Below are 21,552 nucleotides of genomic sequence, written 5' to 3'. Positions count from 1 at the left end.
AAATATCCAGAATATATTAAATTATTCACCGGGTTATCTCTGGAGGCAGTGGGACCATCAGAGATACTTACGTTATATATTTCTATATCTATCACTTTATAATCAGAAAAAAAACAGATTAAATAAATCACTGTATACAATTCCTACAAATAAACGTAGTATTTTCTCTATTGATTTGTCATTTATTTTTATATTAAAAGGACTAAAAATAAATTTCCTTTAAAAAATTGAAATTTCAAGATTCTTCCTCAGCCATCTTGTTATAATTTACCTTCATAACCTATTTCCCTGTCCATTCTATTTTAAAATACAAACACACACAATTTATGTTAGGAATAGGAATCAAACAAAAGCAAAGACAGATTTGGGGTCAGGAAGGCAAAAGGAGGTCAAGTGAGAAAGCAGTATTAGACTACATCAGGAGGAGTCATGGTGGACTCAATCTCAGAAGCAACAGAAGGATTAGAATCACTCAGAAGAAAGGTGATAGAGATTTTTTAAATTAAGTACTATAAATGAGAGAATAAAATCCTTGAGGTAACAGAAGTGAAAATGACAAGAAAAAACAGCTCTGAATCATGGAAACTGGGTGCAGGAAACTGGTGAACTGTGAACCATGAGCAGGAGTGTGGTAGTTATTGAAGTTGCTCACCAAATGTTCTGTATCACCTTTCTTGGCATTTGGAAGATTTCATGTTCTTGCCCCTCTAAGGTTAATCAAACTCATGTGATTTGCTTTGGCCAGTGAAATGTGCGCAGGGTTTTAAGTATCACTTCCAGGCAGAAACTTCAAGAGTCAATGCTCAATTCTTCACCTTGCCTTTCCACTGTTCAGTGATGGTGTGCAGGTGGAGATGAAACACTGGTCAGCCTGGGTGCTTGAACTACTATAATGTCCAGAGTGCCCTGCTGACCTGCTGTGACATATAACCTCAGCCACAGAGAAACAGCTGATGTGTTAAGCCACTGAGATCTGTGAGATACATGGGTTGTTACCAAAGCATCACCAAGCCTAATCTGACTAAAAATGCAAGCCAGGAAGAATCACAGTGGACTCAATACAGAAATAAAACACTGCTTTTAGGGAAAATTTAGATGAAAATTATACTTATTATGAGCAAAGGAAAGATATTCTCAAAAAAATGACTGTCCTCTATTAAATAAAAACTAGAAAAACTCTTCAGAGACAGATCCATAAGCAACTCCTATTAATATGTGCTATTCCTATAGCACTATCTATCTATTAGCAAATCATCTAACAAAGAAAAAACAAAAGTTCGGCACACTGTCCACAGCAATCATTCAGATAACAGAAAGCAGCACTCAAGACTTAGCCATTCGATTCTTTCTTTTATTACCTAAGTCCTCTAAGATACAGAACCCTGTAAGAAAAAGCAACACTGAAGGAAAGAGCAAAGGCAGATTTTAGTTTAGGATTTTGTGCTAACATAATCTTTGTGATATGTCAGGTGACATATTTCACATGTAAGCAACATTTACACACTAAAAAATTTATGAACATTAAAATTACCATTTCAGTTAGCAGATAACTTTCCTTCTTTTCTTTTCCTTTCTTTTTTTTGAGATGGAGTCTTGCTCTGTCGCCCAGGCTGGAGTGTAGTGGCACAATCTCGGCTCACTACAACCTCCGCCTCCCGGATTCAAGCGATTCTCCTGCCCTCAGCCTCCCGAACAGCTGGGATTACAGGCGCCCGCCATCATGCCCGGCTAATTTTCGTATTTTTGTGGAGACGGGGTTTCACCATGTTGGCCAGGTTGGCCTTGAACTCCTGACCTCATATCCGCCCACCTTGGCCTTTTCCCAAAGTGCTGGGATTACAGGCGTGAGCCACCATGCCCAGCCGTAAGTAACTTTCGTTTATTCATTAGCAAATAATTTCAGTCCCTATTGTGCATAGGATATCATACATAGTGCCATAAGACATGCAAAAAAGTCTAACACACTCTTCCTAACTCCCCTCAGATTGAGTTGAGGAATAAAACACACACACAAAGAATTATAAAGCAAGGTGTAGTGCGAAAAGATACCAAAGAACCAAAAGGTAAGAGAAGAGCTCATGAATGCAGAAAGCAGTCAAAGAAGTTTTAATGAATCTGATGAATGTAAGGTGCTTATATTTTTTAATTGTATTTTATTTTTAATATTTTTACTAGCAAAGCTATTATAATCTTGAACAAAAACATATTTCCAAAAAAACCTTAAATAAGCACATGCATGTTTAGAACAACACCTTCCTAATTTAAACCAACATACAAAATGCCAAATTCTGGTTATTTTTGTGTGTGTGTGACAGAGTCTTGCTCTTTCGCCCAGGCTGGAGTGAGATGGTGTGATCTCGGCTCACCACAACCTCTGTCCACCCTGGGTTCAAGCAATTCTCCTGCCTCAGCCTCCTGAGTATCTGGGATTACAGGCGCCCGCCACCACGCCCAGTTTTTGTATTTTTAGTAGAGACAGGGTTTCACCACATTGGCCAGGCTGGTCTCGAACTCCTGACCTCAGGTGATCCACCCACCTTGGCCTCCCAAAGTGCTAGGATTACAGGCTTGAGCCACTGTGCCCAACCCAAAATGCCAAATTGTTTAGTAAGACTGGAGCACTGTCTTTAAAACATCTTTTTCTAAATACCTCTATACCTCAGAAATCTAAGAGTAAGACTCAACTAAAAGTTTCTAGGCCAGGTGCAGTGGCTCACACCTATAATCTCAGCACTTTGGGAGGCTGAGGCAGGAGGATCATTAGCCCAGGTATTCGAAACTATCCTGGGTACCGTGGTGAAACCCCATGTCAACAAAAAAAAAAATTAAAAATAAATTTAAAAAAAGAAGAAGAAAGTTTCTAACTCCTCCCCATTTCCACCAAAGAAAAAATTTTGCTTCCCACTTACATAACAGTAAAATTAAATTGCTGCTGATGGTGGTCAACATTTGAACACTTACTATGTGCCATAAGCACTGTTCAAAATGCTTCACACATACTAACTCAATAAATCCTCTCAAACACTATATGAGATATGTGCTATAACACCATTCCAATTTTATAGTTAGGACAATTGAGGCAGAGAGAAAGTAAATAACTTACCCAGGATCATATTACTAGTAAATAGAATTAAAATTCTGCAGCTTGGTGCCAGAACCCAGGCTTTTTAAACCATTACAACACACTATTATGCTCCTTAATTATTCAGTTATAGTCCTTTATTTAAGACAGCCTAAAGTAATTTAAGTGTCCCTGCCAGGAACTTAATACATTTTCAAGTACATGCTAGTCTTAATAAAACTGATCCAGGCCGGGTGCGGTGGCTCATGCCTATAATCCCTGTGATCCCAACACTTGGGGAAGCCAAGGTGGGTGGACCACCTGAACTCAGGAGTTCGAGACCACCCTGGGCAACATGGTGAAACACTATCTCTAAAAAAAAATTAGCTGGGAGCAGCGGTGTAAGCCTGTAGTTCCAATTACTCAGAAGGGTGAGGCAGGAGAATTGCTTGAGCCCAGGAGACAGAGGTTGCAGTGAGCTGAGATCAGGCCATTGTACCCAAGCCTGGGCGAAAGAGTGAGACCTCATCTCAAAATAGTATAGTAGTAATAATAATAATAATAATAATAATAATAATAAAAACTGACCCATTTAATTTTTATCTCTTTCCTACTGCTGGCTAGTTTCAATTCAATAAGCATATGGTGAGTAAATTAAGTACACAGTACTGTGGAATAAGTATATGAACAGACATGATTCCTATCTGCCCAAGTTTATGATATAGTGGGAGACATACACATCAGCTACTCACTAAACATGACAGAAGAAATTTGAAGACAGATAGAAATACCAGCAAGATACTACAAAAAAGGAGTGATTACTTTTGGCTAGAGTGGAGAAAAAAATCAAGGGTGGTTTCAAGAAGGTAGAATTAGAACCAGACCTTGAAAGCTGTGTTAAGAGTGACAGTTGGGGAATGGAGGGAAGGTGCACTCCTGAGTGAAGGCACAGAACAACTGTTTGATCATTATGATATTTACAAGCGTCTTCTATTACTGGAAATGGTAATTAAACAATGTGGTTGGCGCCAGGCATGGTGGCTCAAGCCTGTAATCCCAGCACTTTGGGAGGCCAATGTGTGTGGATCACCTTAAGTCAGGAGTTCCAGACCAGCCTGGCCAACATGGCGAAACCCCATCTCTATTAAAAATACAAAAATTAGCTGAGAGCGGTGGCAGGCGCCTGAAGTCCCAGCTACATGAGGCTGAGGCAGGAGAATTGCTTAAACCCAGGAGGTAGAGATTGCAGTGGGCCACGATCATGCCACTGCACTCCAGCCTAGGTGACACAGCAAAGCTCTGTCTCAAAAAAAAGAAAAACAAAAACAATGTGGTTGGAAAATTGGCTATGTAACAATATATAATGAGAAATGATGACTAAAATTAATTAAGAGACAGAGGATTTCAATACTATGCTAAAGAAAAGAAGCATTCTAAGTTTGTGGGAAAATTCAAACTGTGAGTGAAGGTAACTCCAACAAAGACTGAAGGTTAAAATACCAAGGCATGACAAAAGGAATAAGTAGAAACAGAATGTAGTTATAATAATCTAAGTGAGAGTTTATGAGGGATTGTGAAACTATGAATACAAAAGATAACAACTTAGAAGCAGAATTAAAAGATGGTTGGCAAAGCTAAAATGCCACTAATTAACATGTGAAACATACAGAACTGTTTTAAGAACTTAGCACATTTGTAGGAAGATGAACACAAGCTGTTTCAAAACATTGCCTGAAGTATCAACTGGACATCCACATAAAGACTGATGTTCATTACTAGTTTGAAAGACGTAAGGAAAGATAGAGCCATAGAAAGTAAACATTGTATAAAAACACATAGCCTTGGCTGGGTGTGGTGAGTCACACCTATAAACCCAGCACTTTGGGAGGCTGAGGTGGGTGGATCACCTGAGGTCAGGAGTTCAAGACCAGCCTGACCAATACGGTGAATCCCTGTCTCTACTAAAACACAAAAATTAGCCGGGCATGGTGGGATCTGCCTGCTGTCCCAGCTACTTGGGAGGCTGAGACAGGAGAATTTTTTGAACCCGGGAGGCGGAAGTTGCAGTGCGCTGAGATCACGTCACTGTACTCCAGCCTGGGTGACAGAGCAAGAGACTGTCTCCAACAAAAAAATAAAAATAAAAATAGGATGAGTTCATGTCCTTTGTAAGGACATGGATGAAGCTGGAAACCATCATTCTAAGCAAACTATTGCAAGGACAGAAAACCAAACACCACATGTTCTCACTCACAGGTGGGAATTGAACAATGAGAACACTTGGACACAGGAAGGGAAACATCACACACCGGGGCCTGTTGTGCAGTGGAGGGAGGTGGGAGGGATAGCATTGGGAGATGTATCTAATGTAAATGACGAGTTAATGGGTACAGCACACCAACATGGCACATGTATACATATGTAACAAACCTGCACCTTGTGCAGATGTTGTACCCTAGAACTTAAAGTATAATAATGAAAACAAAATAAAATAAAAATAAATAGCTTTTTCAACAGTGTAATTAAATTAAGGCATCCTTTACATTGTTTGGGAGGATGGAAGAGATACTGGTTACTTTTACCCTGTTAGACATGCACGCTAAAGAGAACATAAATGGAAGAAATAATATCCAAACTTGCAAGAGAAAAAAAAGGGGTAAGAAGGAAGTGCAGGAATAAAGTAGGAGTAATCTAATAAAAGGAAGAAAGAAAGTGAAAAGCTGCTGGGCATGGTGGTTCATGCCTGCAATCCCAGCACTTTAGGAGGCCGAGGGGGGTAGATCACCTGAGGTCAGGAGTTCGAAACCAGCCTGACCAAGGACGTAAAACCCCATCTCTACTAAAAAACTACAAAAATCAGCTGGGCGTGGTAGCAGGCACCTGTAATCCCAGCTACTCAGGAGGCTGAGGCAGGACAATCACTTGAACCCGGGAGGCGGAGGTTGCAGTGAACCCACATTGCACCACTGCACTCCAGCCTGGGCAACAGAGCGAGACTCTGCCTCAGAAAAAAAAAAAAAAAAAAAAAAGAAAGTGAAAAGCAAAAGCACAGAAAATAGGAAATAAAAAATAAAACAGGAGAAATCAGCCTAAGAATGATCAGTAGCGGGAGGCTGAGGCAGGAGAATGGCGTGAACCCGGGAGGCGGAGCTTGCAGTGAGCTGAGATCCGGCCACAGCACTCCAACCCGGGTGACAGAGCAAGACTCCGTCTCAAAAAAAAAAAAAAAAAAAAAAAAAAAAAAAAAAAAAAAAAAAAAAAAAGAATGATCAGTAGTAACAATAAACATATTGAACTCAAAGACTGATAGCCTGGAGCAAAAGCATACTGCTATTTATAAGAGATACACCCAAACTAAAATAACATATATAAAGGTTGAAAATAAAGAAACACAAGACATGTGAGACAAATATCAAGCGGCCACATTAACAAATAAAATAGAACTTAAGACAAAAGCATAGTGATGAAAAAAGCAGGTGTGAGGGATATAATAAAACAATCCAATAAGAAAATATAATAATCATGTACCTATATGTAGCTAATATAGCCTTTGGATAAAACAAAAATCAAAAGATTTTTAAAAAGAAATAAACAAAACCAAGAATCATGAGATGGGAAAACATCTCAGTAACTAGATCACAAGGTTAAAAAGAAAAAAGTAGCTAAGATACATACTTTGAATAACAAAATAGGCAACTTTGAGCTAACTGAAAAATTTCCGAACCCTTGAAATGAACTCTCTGATTGCATGTGTACAGAATATTCACAAAAATTATCACATAGAACAACACAAAGAAAGACTTTACAATTCCAAAGAATCAATAACAAATATACCTTATTCTTTAACCACAATGTTTAATAAGTTTAGAAATCAACAGTTTTATTTTATTAAGTTCAAAGATTTTTCTTTTTCTACTTTCTTAACTTTAAATGATTATAGTGGTCAAGAGAAATACCCTTACCTTGTGAGTGCTGAGGTTTCGGGTTTCATCTAGATCCAAAAACATGTCCAAATCACATCCTAACTTCCCGAAAGTGTTGACTGAGGAGCCAAAGGGTCTGACTACGCAGTCCGGAAAATATGCGGCGGCTATGTCTTCAATAAGAGAACAGGTGAGATATCGGAGCTTAGTGTTCTCCTCTGTTAGCTGGAACTCCTTCAAGAGAGTGTTCAGCTGATCGTCTATCTAGCTAGCCGAAACAAAACCAACAAAATAGAGAAAAAGTACAGGTCATCTAAAAGAGTTACCATTTTACTTTGAAAGATTTGGTGGCTTTGGAGACCTAACCTAGAAATATGCAAAGCCTGGCACGGTGGCTCACACCTGTAATCCCAGCACTCTGGGAGGCTGAAGCGGGTGGATCACCTGAGGCCGGAAGTTCGCGACCAGCCTGACCAACATGGAGAAACCCAATCTCTACTAAAAATATAAAATAAGCCGGGTGTGGTGGCACATGCCTGTAATCCCAGCTACTCAGGAGGCTGAGGCAGGAGAATCGCTTGAACCCAGGAGGCAAAGGTTGTGGTGGGCCAAGAACGCACCACTGCACTCCAGCCTGGGCAACGACAGCAAGACTCTGTCTCAAAAAGATAGAAATATGCAACATTTTCTTGCTCAGTCTTAAAAGTGGATTAAAAAAAATACTCAAAAAACCACTGAGGATGCCAGGCGCAGTGGTTCATGCCTGTAATCCCAATACTTTGGGAGGCTGAGGCGGATCACATGAGGCCAAGAGTTTGAGACTAGCCTGAGCAACACAGCAGGACCTCGTCTCTATTTCATTAAAGAAATAAATTATATAATATTTTAAAATTTTTAAAAAGCTCTGAGGAATGCCACTAGCAAAATAAAAGTTGGCTAGAATTAAAACTTTGTAAGCAATGAGTATAAAGTATTGTTTTAAGAAAATGAAAGCAGGCCGGGCGCGGTGGCTCAAGCCTGTAATCCCAGCACTTTGGGAGGCCGAGACGGGTGGATCACGAGGTCAGGAGATCGAGACCATCCTGGCTAACACTGTGAAACCCCGTCTCTACTAAAAAAAAAAAAAAAAAAAAAAAAATACAAAAAAAAACTAGCCAGGCGAGGTGGCGGGCGCCTGTAGTCCCAGCTACTCGGGAGGCTGAGGCAGGAGAATGGCATGAACCCGAGAGGAGGAGCTTGCAGTGAGCTGAGATCCGGCCACTGCACTCCAGCCTGGGTGACAGAGCAAGACTCTGTCTCAAAAAAAAAAAAAAACAAACAAACAAAAAAAAGAAAATGAAAGCAGTAAAGTACTCCAGAAGAGGTTAAAACCACATGTTAGACATTTTAAACCCAAGGGGATGAAAGATCAATGTTAAAGGGCAAGAAAAACTAGAAATATTCAAGTAATGAAGGCCCAAGACCTCTCAGTTTCTCAGAATAACAATCCTGTCTATCCACTAGAAGACTGGCATTAAAATGATCACATACTGAAACTGTGTACTGGAGTATCTGAAGTAAAAAAAAAGCTTCAAATGCTCTTACTTGAAACCAACATTGAAAATATGAACTGGCTGGGCACAGTAGCTCACACCTATAATCCACTGGGAGGCCAAGGTGAGAGGATTGCTTGAGCTCAGGAGTTTGAGACCAACCTGGGCAACATGATGAAACCCTGACTCTACCAAAAAAAATTCAAAAACTAGCTGGGCGTGGTGGAATGCATCTGTAGTCCCAGCTACTCAGGAAGCTGAGGTGGGAGGGACACTTGAGTCCAGGAGTCTGAGGCTATAGTGAGCTGAGATTGCGCCACTGCACTCCAGCCTGGGCAAGAGGGCAAGACTCCGTATCAAATAAAATAAAATAAAACACAATAAAATAAAATAAAACAAAACAAAACAAAATAAAATAACTGAACTAAGCATTCAATTCAAAAATAATAAAAGAGACCAGGCTTGGTGGCTCATGCCTATCATCTCAGCACTTTGGGAGGCCAAGACAGGCAGATCACATGCGATCAGAAGTTCGAGACCAGCCTGGCCAACATAGTGAAACCCTGAATCTACTAAAAACACAAAAAATGAGCCAGTTGTGGTGGCACATGCTTGTAATCCCTGCTACTTGGGAGGCTGAGGCAGGAGAATCGCTTGAACCTGGGAGGTGGAGGTTGCAGTGAGCCAAGATCATGCCACTGCACTCCAGCCTGGGCAACAAGAGTGAAACTCTGTCTCAATAATAATAATAATAATAATAAAAGAAAAGGAAATAGACTAGAAGCAAAAATTTTCTTATTAGAAAAGTAAACCTTGAAAATAGTATTTTGATAAATAAAGCCATGAGTTGATTCTTTGGAAAGACTAGCAAGGTCTGGCAAGTCTGAGTAAGAAACACCAAGACAGGTGGGCGCGGTGGCTCACGCCTGTAATCCCAGCACTTTGGGAGGCCGAGGCGGGTAGATCACGAGGTCGGGAGATCGAGACCATCCTGGCTAACACAGTGCAATCCCATCTCTACTAAAAATACAAAAAATTAGCCAGGCATGGTGGCGAGCACCTGTAGACCCAGCTACTTGGGAAGCTGAGGCAGAAGAATGGCGTGAACCTGGGAGGCAGAGCTTTAAGTGAGCTGAGATCATGCCACTGCACTCCAGCCTGGGCGACAGAACAAGAGTCTGTCTAAAAAAACAAAAACAAAAAACAAAAAAAACCCACCAAGACAAATACAAACAATATTTGAACAGAGAAAAGAGACAGAATCTTGGGCCTGGCATGCTGGCTCACGCCTGTAATTCCAGCACTTTGGGAGGCCGAAGTGGGCAGATCACCTGAGGTCAGGAGTTCGAGACCAGCATGGACAAAGTGGTGAAACCCCGTCACTGCTAAAAATACAAAAGTTAGCTGGGCATGGTGGTGCGTGCCTATAGTCCCAGCTACTCGGGTGGCTGAAGCATGAGAACTGCTTGAACCAGGGAGGAGGTTGCAGTGAGCCAAGATCATGCCACTGCACTCTAGCCTGGGCAACAGAGGGAGACTCCATCTCAAAATAAAAGAGAGAGAGAGAGAGAGAGAGAATCAGAAAGAAGACATTTTAAAATTGACAGAAAACCATGTACAATTTTATGTCATTATGCTGGAAACAGAAAGAAAACCTAAATTGTTCAAAAGGCCCAAAACTTCAGAAGAACGTGGTTACCTGTGAGCACAAATGGAGCACGGCGGGGAAGGAGCAGATAAGGATTACTATCACTTTTCATTCAACATATCCTGCAGTTTGAATTTTTTAAATACAATCCCATTTATTTATAGAGATACTAAAATTGTAATACAAATATTAGCACAACAAATGTAATAATGCATTTTTAAAAATACACCTTGACTAAGTAGGGTTTATTCTGTGAATGCAAGAATGACTTGACATGAGGAAATCTACAGTGAATCTACAATTCACTACATTAAGACATTAGGAGGGGAAAGAAAAGACATCAGGAGAAAAACCATATATAATCACAAGATTATACGGCAGTCATCAAGATAATCTCAAATGTCAAAATTCAACATCTACTCAATGTGTTGAGCATGATGACATTCTTAGAAAGCTAGAAATAGAAAAACTCTTTCATCTCATTATGCATCCACCACCACGATTCATCTCCGTAACTCTTTTCACCTTGTAAAACTGAAGATCTATACCCATTAAACAATTATGTAGCTTGAATATTTTATACGAATCTTTATTGTTCATTAAAAAGATGCATATTTCTCAAAGTTGAAGTATATCTAAAAACTTACACTTTCTGCATAACAAAGTAATTCAAAGAGCTTCCTGTTTGAAGGTGGCAACTGATTACTCGACTGTATGCATGACTGTTTAGAAGTCTGGTTTTTCAACTTCAGACTGAGGAAACGTGATCTGAATGGAATTGCAGTCTCCATGGCCATGTTTGGAGTTTGAGTCCCATTTTGCAGTGAACCTACACTTTCCTTTCGGCAAAATTCTACAACAGCATAGAGACCCTATATCAAAAACATAAGAAAAAACAGAACACATTTCACAATATATCTAACATGCCATTTTAGCTCATATTTTAAAATAATTATAATGCTACAAAATATCAAGTTATTAAAATTTACAAATGATATGATTCTAACACAGCATTAGTTTTATTCACTTTAAGTAGATTAAGAAAAGGAACACTGGGCCGGGCACAGTGGCTCACACCTGTAATTCCAGCACTTTGGGAGGTGGAGGTGGGCAGATCACCTGAGGTCAGGAGTTCGAGACCAGCCTGGCCAACATGGTGAAACCCCGACTCTACTAAAAATACAAAAATTAGCTAGAAGTGGTGGCGGGTGTCTATAAGTCCAGTTACTTGGGAGGCTGAGGCAGAAGAATCACTTGAACCCAGGAGACAGAGGTTGCAATGACCCGAGATCATGCCACTGCACTCCAGCCTGGACAACAGAGTGACTCTATCTCAAAAATAAAAAAGAAAGAAAGAAAAGAAAAGGAACCTTAAAACGATGTTAGTTAAGAGAAGCTGAATAGACTGAAAAGAATGAAGCAGAAAAACCCAAAGGCAAAACAAAGATCCCCTCCCACTGGCCTTCATCCGCAAGTTAAAGGGACTCTCTAAAGTATTCAAGCTGGGCGTGGAGGTGCAGGACTATAGTCCCAGCTACTCCAGAGGCAGGAGGATCACCTGAGCCTAGGATTCAAGGCTGTAGTGCACTATGATTCTACCTGCCAATAGCCACCACACTCCAGCATAGGCAACAGAGTTGGACTCCGTCTCTTAAAATTAAGCATTCAAATAATGAAATCAGTCATAAATGACTTATAAATCCTAAAATACTGCTATAAGAATTTGTAGTCTCATATGGAAAACAAAACTCATTAAAGAAATCCAGATAAGGAAGGTGCAGTGTATCAAAGAGAACCTAACTACCATACTGCAAAAGGCAACACCAAAAAACAACTAATGGAGACCTCCACCCTTGAAAAGCATAAATGTTAAGTTATATTGTTTTTCAAATACTTACAAAGCTTTCATAGAAGAAATGATTATTAATAGGTCCATGTTGGGATAAATATTTAAGAAACTTGTTTTCACTGATTTTCTCTGGACAATGTATTAAAACAGTCCGCTGTGCCTGTTCTCGTCTTTCATTTTGCATCTCAGAGAATCTCTTTCTAGGAATCTTGTCTTCAAAGCCTATGAATGAGACAAAAACATTTCCACCACACGCACACACATAAAATTTTAAAAATATTTTGATAAGGTGTTTTAAAGACTTTATATATGACTAAAACCAACTTCACCTATTCTTTTTCTCTTCCTTTATAAGGGTTAAACTATACTACAGTAGTCCCCCCATTACCCACAGGGGTTATGTCCCAAGATGCCCGTAAATACCTAAAACCTTGGATATTACCAAGCCCTATATATACAATGTTTTATCCTATACATAAATTAGGCACAGTAAGCGATTAATAACAATGGGCCAGGCTTGGTGGCTCATGCCTATAATACCAGAACTTTGGGAGGCTGAGGTGGGTGGATCACCTGAGGTCAGGAGTTCAAGATCAGCCTGGCCAACATGGTGAAACCTCATCTGTACTAAAGACACAAAAATTAGCCGGGCATGGTGGCGCACGCCTGTAGTCCCAGCTACTTGGGAGGCTGAGACGGGAGAATCACTTGAAACCAGGCGGCTGACATTGCAGTGAGCTCAGATTGTACCACTGCACTCCAGCCTGGGCAACAGAGCAAGACTCTGTCTCAAAAAAGAGAGAGAGAGAGAGATTAACAACAACTAATAATGAAATAGAACAATTCTAACAATATACTGCAATAAAAGTTATATGAATGTGGTCTCTCTCTCTCAAAATATCATATTGTATTGTGCTCACCTATTTGTGGACCACGGTTGACTGTGAGGAACTGAAACTGTGGACAATGGAAACACAGATAAGGTGGAATTACTGCACCTTCAGTGTTCGTTTGGCTACTCTCCCATGACTACTATTAAAACTGCCCACTTTCTCTGTTTTGATTTACTACGCTTGATGCAAAGTGCTGAAAACGGAGTTCCACAAAACTTTAAAAACAAAACCGGGAAAGCAAAATCACTTATTTAATACTTACACAAATAAGCACATACAAAATTGTGCAAATTGTAACATTCCAAAGACTAAAAGAAATTATTACAAGGCTGATTGTAACAAGACAATGAGTTGGGAAATTTGGTGTTTTGAAGTAAGCTATTAAGGCATTTTTCTTTCTCAAGGGTCTTGATCTGGCTCAAACAATTAACAATGAGTTAACCAACTATCATGTGCTCTGTATCAGGGAAATCAAAGAATTTAAAACCTCGCTGCTGCCCATGAAGAGTTCACTGATAATTTCACTAACGAAAGAAAGAGGCCAGGAGTTTTACAATCACAGGGAATCAAGACAAGAATTGTGACAGTCAAGAATTAAATATTAATAACCCACTAGCCACGATGGGAAAGCCAACAAATGAACTAAGCGTAGAGAGAAAAAAATTATTCAAGTTCTAAGAGAGTATTAAAGCGCAAACCTGAATGTTAACAACTAAATTCCCCCAAGATTTTAACTTCCAGTTAAGTAGTTTTAGATGTTTCTTTTCTTTTTTTTTTTTTTTTTTTTGAGACGGAGTCTCGCTCTGTAGCCCAGGCTGGAGTGCAGTGGCCAGATCTCAGCTCACTGTAAGCTCCGCCTCCTGGGTTTACGCCATTCTCCGGCCTCAGCCTCCCTAGTAGCTAGGACTACAGGCGCCCGCCACCTCGCCCGGCTAGTTTTTTTGTATTTTTTAGTAGAGACGGGGTTTCACCGTATTAGCCAGGATGGTCTTGATCTCCTGACCTCGAGATCCGCCCGTCTCGGCCTCCCCAAGTGCTGGGATTACAGGCTTGAGCCACCGCGCCCGGCCAGGTGTTTCTTTAAAAAGTCTGGAATGGTAGACTCTAGAGATCATAAACCACCAAGTCTGATATCAATACCCTTAACAAGGCCAGACGCAGTGGCTCACGCCTGTAATCCCAGCACTTTGGGAGGCCGAGGTAGGAGGATCACCTGAGGTCGTGAGTTGAGACCAGCCTGGCCAAACTAGCCAGGCGTGGTGGCGTGTGCCTGTAGTCCCAGGTACTTGGGAGGCTGCGACAGGAGAATCACTTGAACCCGGGTGGTTGCAGTGAGCCAGGATTGCACCATTGCACTCCAGACTGGGTGACAGAGGGAGACTCTGTCTTAAAACAACAACAACAACAACAACAACAACAAAACCCTTAAAATTCCAAAGAAATTAAATAGAACAGAAAATGTAAATGATGGATAGAAATCAGCAGCAACTTTTAGCCTCATTTTCTTCAAAAAGGCTATGAAACTGATGGATCAAGGAAATACTCCAAGCCCACTATCTTATTATCTTTTTTTTTTTTTAAAGAGACAAGGTCTCCCTCTGTCACTCAGGCTGAAGTGCAGTGGCACACTCCCGGCTAACTGCAATCTCTGCCTCCCAGGTTCAAGTGATTCTCGTGCCTCAACCTCCCCAGTAGCTGGGATTACAGGTATGCGCCACCACGCCCGGCTAATTTTTGTATGTTTAATAGAGACGGGGTTTCCCCACGTTGGTCAGGCTGGTCTTGAACTCTTGACCTCAAGCAATCCTCCCTCCTTGGACTCCCAAAGTGCTGAAATTACAGGCATGACACCACCACACCAAGCCTGAAAATACAGCTTTTAACTATGTGCCTTCGCCTCCGTTCCCAATGACAATTCTTTAACATCAATCTCTTATTTTAGGCCTGTATCACAATAATCTGACTCCCAAACTAGTCTCATTCACTCCAGTTTTGTTTTTCTCAAGCTATCCTCCACATAACTGCCAAAATGTTCTTTAAAAAATGGTCTTTTTTTTTTAAGTCTTTTCTTTGGCTTCTCTGCTTAAATCCTTTAATGGATTACCCATTAAAGGATTAAATGCCTTTAAGATCACATCTAAACTCCATAGCATGGCTATAAAGTGCTTGCACCATGTCCCATCTCCCCTCTTTCATGTCACTTATACCATTTCTTTCTGTTGCATTTTTCACATATGGTACTATACACACACAATACTATCACATGCTGTGAACTATCTATGTCTTCTTCCTTGTAGTTGGAAAGCCCACCTTCTCATTTTCTGTCTGGCAAACTCCCATTTATCCTTCAAATCTTGCTCAGGTCTGTGAAGACTTCTGACTCTCCATGGCAGAATCTCTTCCACCTCTGTATTAACTTACTTTAACAACTATGAAAGAATGTAATTCATAGTGTTATATTTATTTAACAATACGGAAGAATACTTTCTTCCCTATTGAGGACAGAGGCTATTCTTTTCAATCAGACCTCAGCCTACCAACTGTCCTTCCTCCAAGTGGTCCTTATTTCCTTCTCTTATGCTATAGGCTCTGCCTAGACCACCTTACTACTTTTTCAGTTGTGACTGACACCTACACACTCTTGTCTCTGATTTTTTACTGAGTCTAAACTGATGTCCAACTGCTTATTGCAAAAGTAAAGTCAAACAGTGTAGAATTTTCTTTTTTCTTTTTATTTTTTATTTTTCAGACAGAGTCTCACTCTGTTGCCCAGGCTGGAGTGCAGTGGTGTGATCTCAGCTCACCGCAATCTCTGCCTCTGGGGTTCAAGCAATTCTCCTGCCTCAGCCTCCTGAGTAGCTGGGATTACAGGCACATGCCACTGCACCAGGCTAATTTTTGTATTTTTAGTAGAGAAGGGGTTTCACCATGTTGGCCCGGCTGATCTTGAACTCCTGACCTCAGGTGATCCTCCTGCCTCGGCCTCCCAAAGAGCTGGGATTACAAGTGTGAGCCATGGCGCCCGACCCAAACAGTGTAGAATTTTCTAAAGTAGAAGCATAAATCCTCTCCCAGTCCTCTTACCCTAACAGCCAACCATTAAATTGTGGTACTTACCTTTTCAGACATTTTCAAGGCATATGTAAACATATACACTCGTATCCATAGATACACATCTTTTACACAACTGAAATCTTACCATATATTCTGTGGAACATGCTGTAAGATATTTAATATACTGGGGACATTTTCCCATATCAGAAGATACATATTTACTTTATTTTTTTAAAAAATTACATACTCTTGCCGGGCGCGGTGGCTCAAGCCTGTAATCCCAGCACTTTGCGAGGCCGAGGCGGGTGGATCACGAGGTCAGGAGATCGAGACCATCCTGGCTAACATGGTGAAATCCCGTCTCTACTAAAAAAATACAAAAAACTAGCCGGGCGAGGTGGTGGGTGCCTGTAGTCCCAGCTACTCCGGAGGCTGAGGCAGGAGAATGGCATAAACCTGGGAGGCGGAGCTTGCAGTGAGCTGAGATCTGGCCACTGCACTCCAGCCTGGGCGGCAGAGCGAGACTCCGTCTCAAAAAAAAAAAAAAAAAAAAAAAAAAAAAAATTACATACTCTTAAATATGTATTTATCATAGTTTAGCCAAATCTCTATTGATAAATATTTAGGTGGTTTATCACTTTTTCACTATTATAAACAACACTGCAATGTCATCTGTATGCAATGTCTCTCTGCACATTTATGCAAATATATCCCTGCAGGTGGACTGCCGGCAAAGACCAGGGATTACATTTGAGAATGAGATAGAAAAGTTTCATTAAAAAAATGGAGCATTGTGCTTGAGAAGATGAAAAAGGCAGAATCTAAAGCCTTAAACAACAGTAGGTTAAGAATGATGTAGACACGATGACAAAGTTGTGAAGGCAGGAACAGAAAGTTGAGGTAATTTATTGCCTCACCACAGGTTTATCAAATCTATAACAAATTAAAAGGAAGAAATAATAAGTGCTAATATTTTATGACAGATTGAATGTGCAATGGTCTTGATAATACAATATGGTAAGCACAAACTAACATTAAGAAAGGACTGAATAGGCCAGGCGCAGTGGCTCATGCCTATAATCCCAGCACTTTGGGAGGCCAGGGAGGGTGGATCGCTTGAGGTCAGAAGTTCGAGACCAGCCTGGCCAACATGGTGAAATCCCATCTCTACTAAAAATACAAAAAAGCCAAGTGTGGTAACCGCGCCTGTAATCCCAGCGGGATTATCGCTTGGAGGCAGAGGTTGCACTGAGCCGAGATAGCACCACCGCACTCCAGCCTGGGCTACTGACAGACTCCTTCTCAAAAGAAAGAAAAAAAAAAAAGACAGAATACCACCCTGTATTTAGAATTAAAAACAAAATAAAGATGCATGTATATAATGGGGGAAAAACTAACCTAGCATAGTTTTATAAAAGAGGCCTGAAAGTTTGATGCATCAAAGGAATGTCTTAACTTCTGGATTGAGGATAGAAAGAGAATGAATTCATATAAAGAACTTCAGGCCTTATTAAGACAAATGTTTTTAAAAATCCAAATTTAAGGGGTAATAGCACCTCTTTGCTACTTACTAATCAGGCCACATATGGAGTATACGTTCTGCTCTGGACGTAATGGATATGAAAGATATTAACAAGCCAGACAGCAACCAGAGAGGAATAACAAAAAGTCTAGAAACTCTAATACACAATTTCTACAAATAAAAGAGGATTTACAGTCTGGGGAAAAAAAACTAATAAGAATCTGAGAGCTGAGCACTGGCTTTAAACATAATATATAGCACCTTCTCTTAATAGTTTTCCAAGCACTGTCACTCTTCTGAAACTCACAATAACCTTTTAAGATAGACAGGGTAGGTATCACTGCAGGTGAAAAAACTGCCCAAAGTCAAATACCTAATAAGATGGGTAGCCTCCGGCAGTTTAGCTGTTGTTTGTTTGGCTGCTGGCATCCAAACAACAGCTAAACCTGTTCAGGTAACAGTTCTGGTAACAGCACACCCCTGCGAGTAAAAAACCACTCTATGTAGTTGTTGTGGAACTGTCATACTTACCCCCCGCCCCATGAGATAGGGATTATCAGACTATTTTGGATACCTCCTCTTCATCCAAAGGGTGGGCATGTGATCAATTGGAAGTCGCAAGCATGTGAACGTGGAGCTGCTGGTGACCATCACCCCCACCATTAACATCCCATGTATAAGAGCCCAAGATTGTAAGGCCACCAAAAAACAGCTAAGGAAAATGAAAATATCTCACACTGACCACGTCAATCCAATTGACCTTAAAGTATACTATATGTCTTTTTCTGGAGTTTGGTTACACAGATTGGTATAGTCTCCCTTTTCTACTTAAGCTATTTTGAGTTATTTTATGTTACCTGTATCAGAAAGAATCCTGAATAATATACTACATACTCTTTTTCTCTTTCTACTACAGCTCTTTCCACTATTCACAAGAAACCTATGTCAAAACTGAACAATGTGGAAATGCGAAATTAACAGATTTTAGCTCACTATAAATATTCTTCAACCATTAGAGCCTAACCAAAAATGGAATTGACTGATTTATGAAACAATGTTCCTTATTGCTATAAACTGTTACTAGGAATGTTTTGGTAATGAATCTGCACACTGAATGAAAAACTGAATTGGATATTTCCCAGGTTCCTTCCAATTATAAAATTGCATGCTTCTAGGTGAGTATAAGGTGTAGTTACCTGTCCTTTTTTAAAATGGTAAAGACATCCAAATGAGCATTTTGTTATTTGTTATTTCCTGCAAGAATCCCTGAATATTTAGTCATATTATTCTAATGATACAAAATGAAAATTTTCTTAAAAAAGAAAAAAAAACAGCAAAGCTACAGTAAATGAAGAGTACAGCCTTGCAATTAGAAGTGGGTTTTACTGGCTGGGTGTGGTGGCTCACGCCTGTAACCCCAGCACTTTGGGAGGTCAAGGCAGGCAGATCACCTGAGTACTGGAGTTCAAGATCAGGCTGGCCGGCATGATGAAACCCTATCTCTACTAAAAACACAAAAATTAGCCAGGCGTGGTGCCACGTGCCTGTAATCCCAGCTACTCGGGAGGCTGAGGCAGGAGAATCACTTGAACCCGGGAGGCCGAGGTTGCGGTGAGCCCAGATCTTGTCATTGCACTCCAGCCTGGGCTGACAGAGGAAGACTTCGTCCCGGAAAAGAAAAAAAAAGAGTAGGTTTTTTTTACTTTTGCCACCGAAGAGCTGAGTTTAGCTTGAACTACTTAAGCTACCGTTGGACTACCCTGTTCTCTCATCTATAAAATGGAATGACAGTATTTTCTTACACACCTACGCTACAGGGTTGTTTTATGTATCAAAGTGCATATGAACACACTCTCAAATATAAATTCCCATACAAATGTTAAATTACAATAGCTTTTTTGGCAGAATCCATACTCAGATTTTCAGCGTTACTTAGAAATTTTCAACAGAAGTAGCTTCCACTAAATACAATCCAATCAATATTTCAATTAAATATTTTATAAAGATTTCTCACTGCCTGTCAACGTAAGTCTTTTATACAGTCCGATAAAGACACCAGTTTATTTTAGGGAAAAAAATAGCTCCAAGGAATCATAGAAATCAATACATTTTGTTTAATAATTTAACTAAACGTCTAAATTAACTGAGCTAGTGACCTTGCCTAAGCTATTTACCTCTTTCAGCCATTTTCTACATCTATAAAATGGACACAGTGATACATTTCTTGCAAGATTGTTTTAAGAACTGTAAATAGAATACACAAGCTCTTGAGTCACAAGAGAGGTTCAATAACACTGGCTTCTCAATACACAAAGAAGCATATAAATGTAGAGAGAACGCGGGACAACAGCCTGTTGTAGTGAATTCACATCTGTTACCAGATTGATTGGGTTCAAAATGGCCAAAAAGAATAAAGTAAACGGCAGTACTTTATTAGGCAGAACCCCATGTCTAGGAACCAAGAATCCTCTTGATTCATCAGGCTACACTATAACTCGGCCTCCAGCAACAACTTAATGTATCAAAATCAGAAATATACGTAAATGATGCAACGATTGGCTCAGATGTGTAGCATTACTATCATTGGGAACACTATTTCGTCAAACTGTAAAGTGCTAGCAAACTGGGTTCCTGATCTGAATTTCATGGAAGTCTAAACAATTCCATTACTGTACACAGGAGTCGCCCCGAAAAAATATCACACATCTCACTTCTGCCTCAGCAACAGCGGCGACCCTGGGTTCCCCTAGAGAGATCAGAGGAGAGGAGGACAGGACACAGCCCCACTCTCTTGCCAAAGGGTCTACGGCCGTTTCCACAGGCCACGTGTTCCCCCGTGATCCCGGACTCTTCCCCCTTCCTCGCCCGCTGTGGGACGGAGCTACAGAGCAAACCAAGGCCACGGCGCCATCACCTGTTTCCACGCTCCCTGAAGGCTGCTCGTCTCTCCTGAGGTCTTCGGCCACAGTTCCTGGGCAACTCAAAAGTCTGACGATATGCCGCTGGACTCGAGTTCTTCTCTGGGCACACAGGTGCAAACGGGTCAAGAGCCCCACGCCAGGAACCGCCATGATTAAAAGCATGAGCGCGAAGCTGAAAGGTCAGCGCGTTTTCGCGCATGCGCCCGGGGGGGGGGGGAGGGGGCAAAAGAAATGGGAAGCCTCGAGGGTCAAACTACGCGAAAGAAGTTCGGTTTTAGAGGAAGAAAGGAAATTGAGGCCGAAAAGAAGATGCCTGAGCTTTCAGACATGGTTTATTTCCACAGTCATACAGTTTACCAAATGAAAAGCTCCACAGAAGGAGCGCGCCATCTACTCTTGTAAATAGCGTCATGAAAATAGAGCCAGAGTCCGGGCGCAGTGGCTCTTGCCTGTAATCCCAGCGTTTTGGGAGGCTGAGGCGGTTGAATCAGCTGACATCAGGAGTTCGAGACCAGCCTGGCTAACATGGCGAAACCTTGTGTCTACTAAAAAATACAAAAAAAAAAATTAGCTGGGCGTGATGACACGTCTGTAATCCCAGCTACTTGGGAGGCTGAGGCACGAGAATCACTTGAACCCGGGAGGCGAAGATTGCACCGAGCCGAGATCGCGCCATTGCACTTAAGCCTGTGCAACAGAGCGTGACCCTGTCTCCAGAAAACAAACAAACAAACAAAAAAAGTTAAAATAACGGAAAGGCTTTTAACCTCTGAAAGGGCACCAGGAGCAGGCAGGGCATCATCTTTTTCCTTGAACCATGTGAGGACATTTTACAACCTCTGCCAATATGCCTCCATTCAAATTAAAATTCAAGTGGTTTTGCCAGCCCCTCCTCCAAGTGAGAAGTACATACCTCATCTTAAAGGCATAGGAAAGGCACTGGAGAGGACTGGTTCAGTCTTCTCATTTTGAACATGAGAAAGTGAGGCACAGATCAGACAAGGACTGGCTATAGGTCACACATGGGGAGTCAAAGCTTAAAGTCAGAGCTCTGCCCTCGATTCAAGGCTCTTCCTCAGTACCTGTGTCGTAACCCGTGGCCCTTGCTCCGGTGCCTGGGAAAAGGACATACCAAACAGTGCAGAGAAA

The 21,552-nt window shown here is 41.0% G+C and overlaps 1 protein-coding gene across 1 annotated transcript in view; it reads right to left on the bottom strand.

The window, feature by feature from the left end:
- MTPAP (mitochondrial poly(A) polymerase) overlaps positions 1-20,608 on the bottom strand; it is a 37,857-nt gene extending 17,249 nt beyond the window's left edge. Inside the window, exons 1-4 of the mRNA XM_010357042.1 lie at positions 20,397-20,608; positions 12,063-12,235; positions 10,812-11,036; positions 7,024-7,248 (exon numbers count right to left, since the gene is read on the bottom strand). Of these exons, the coding sequence (XP_010355344.1) occupies positions 7,024-7,248; positions 10,812-11,036; positions 12,063-12,235; positions 20,397-20,565 (792 nt within the window). The 5' untranslated portion in view covers positions 20,566-20,608. The remainder of the gene's footprint in view (positions 1-7,023; positions 7,249-10,811; positions 11,037-12,062; positions 12,236-20,396) is intronic.
- Between the last annotated feature and the right edge of the window lie 944 nt (positions 20,609-21,552).

This window comes from Rhinopithecus roxellana, chromosome 11, assembly GCF_007565055.1.
Source record: "Rhinopithecus roxellana isolate Shanxi Qingling chromosome 11, ASM756505v1, whole genome shotgun sequence".
In the NCBI taxonomy this organism is placed as follows: domain Eukaryota; kingdom Metazoa; phylum Chordata; class Mammalia; order Primates; family Cercopithecidae; genus Rhinopithecus; species Rhinopithecus roxellana.
The sequence above is the reverse complement of the archived record's forward strand: the minus strand, read 5'-3'. Positions and strand labels throughout refer to the sequence as shown.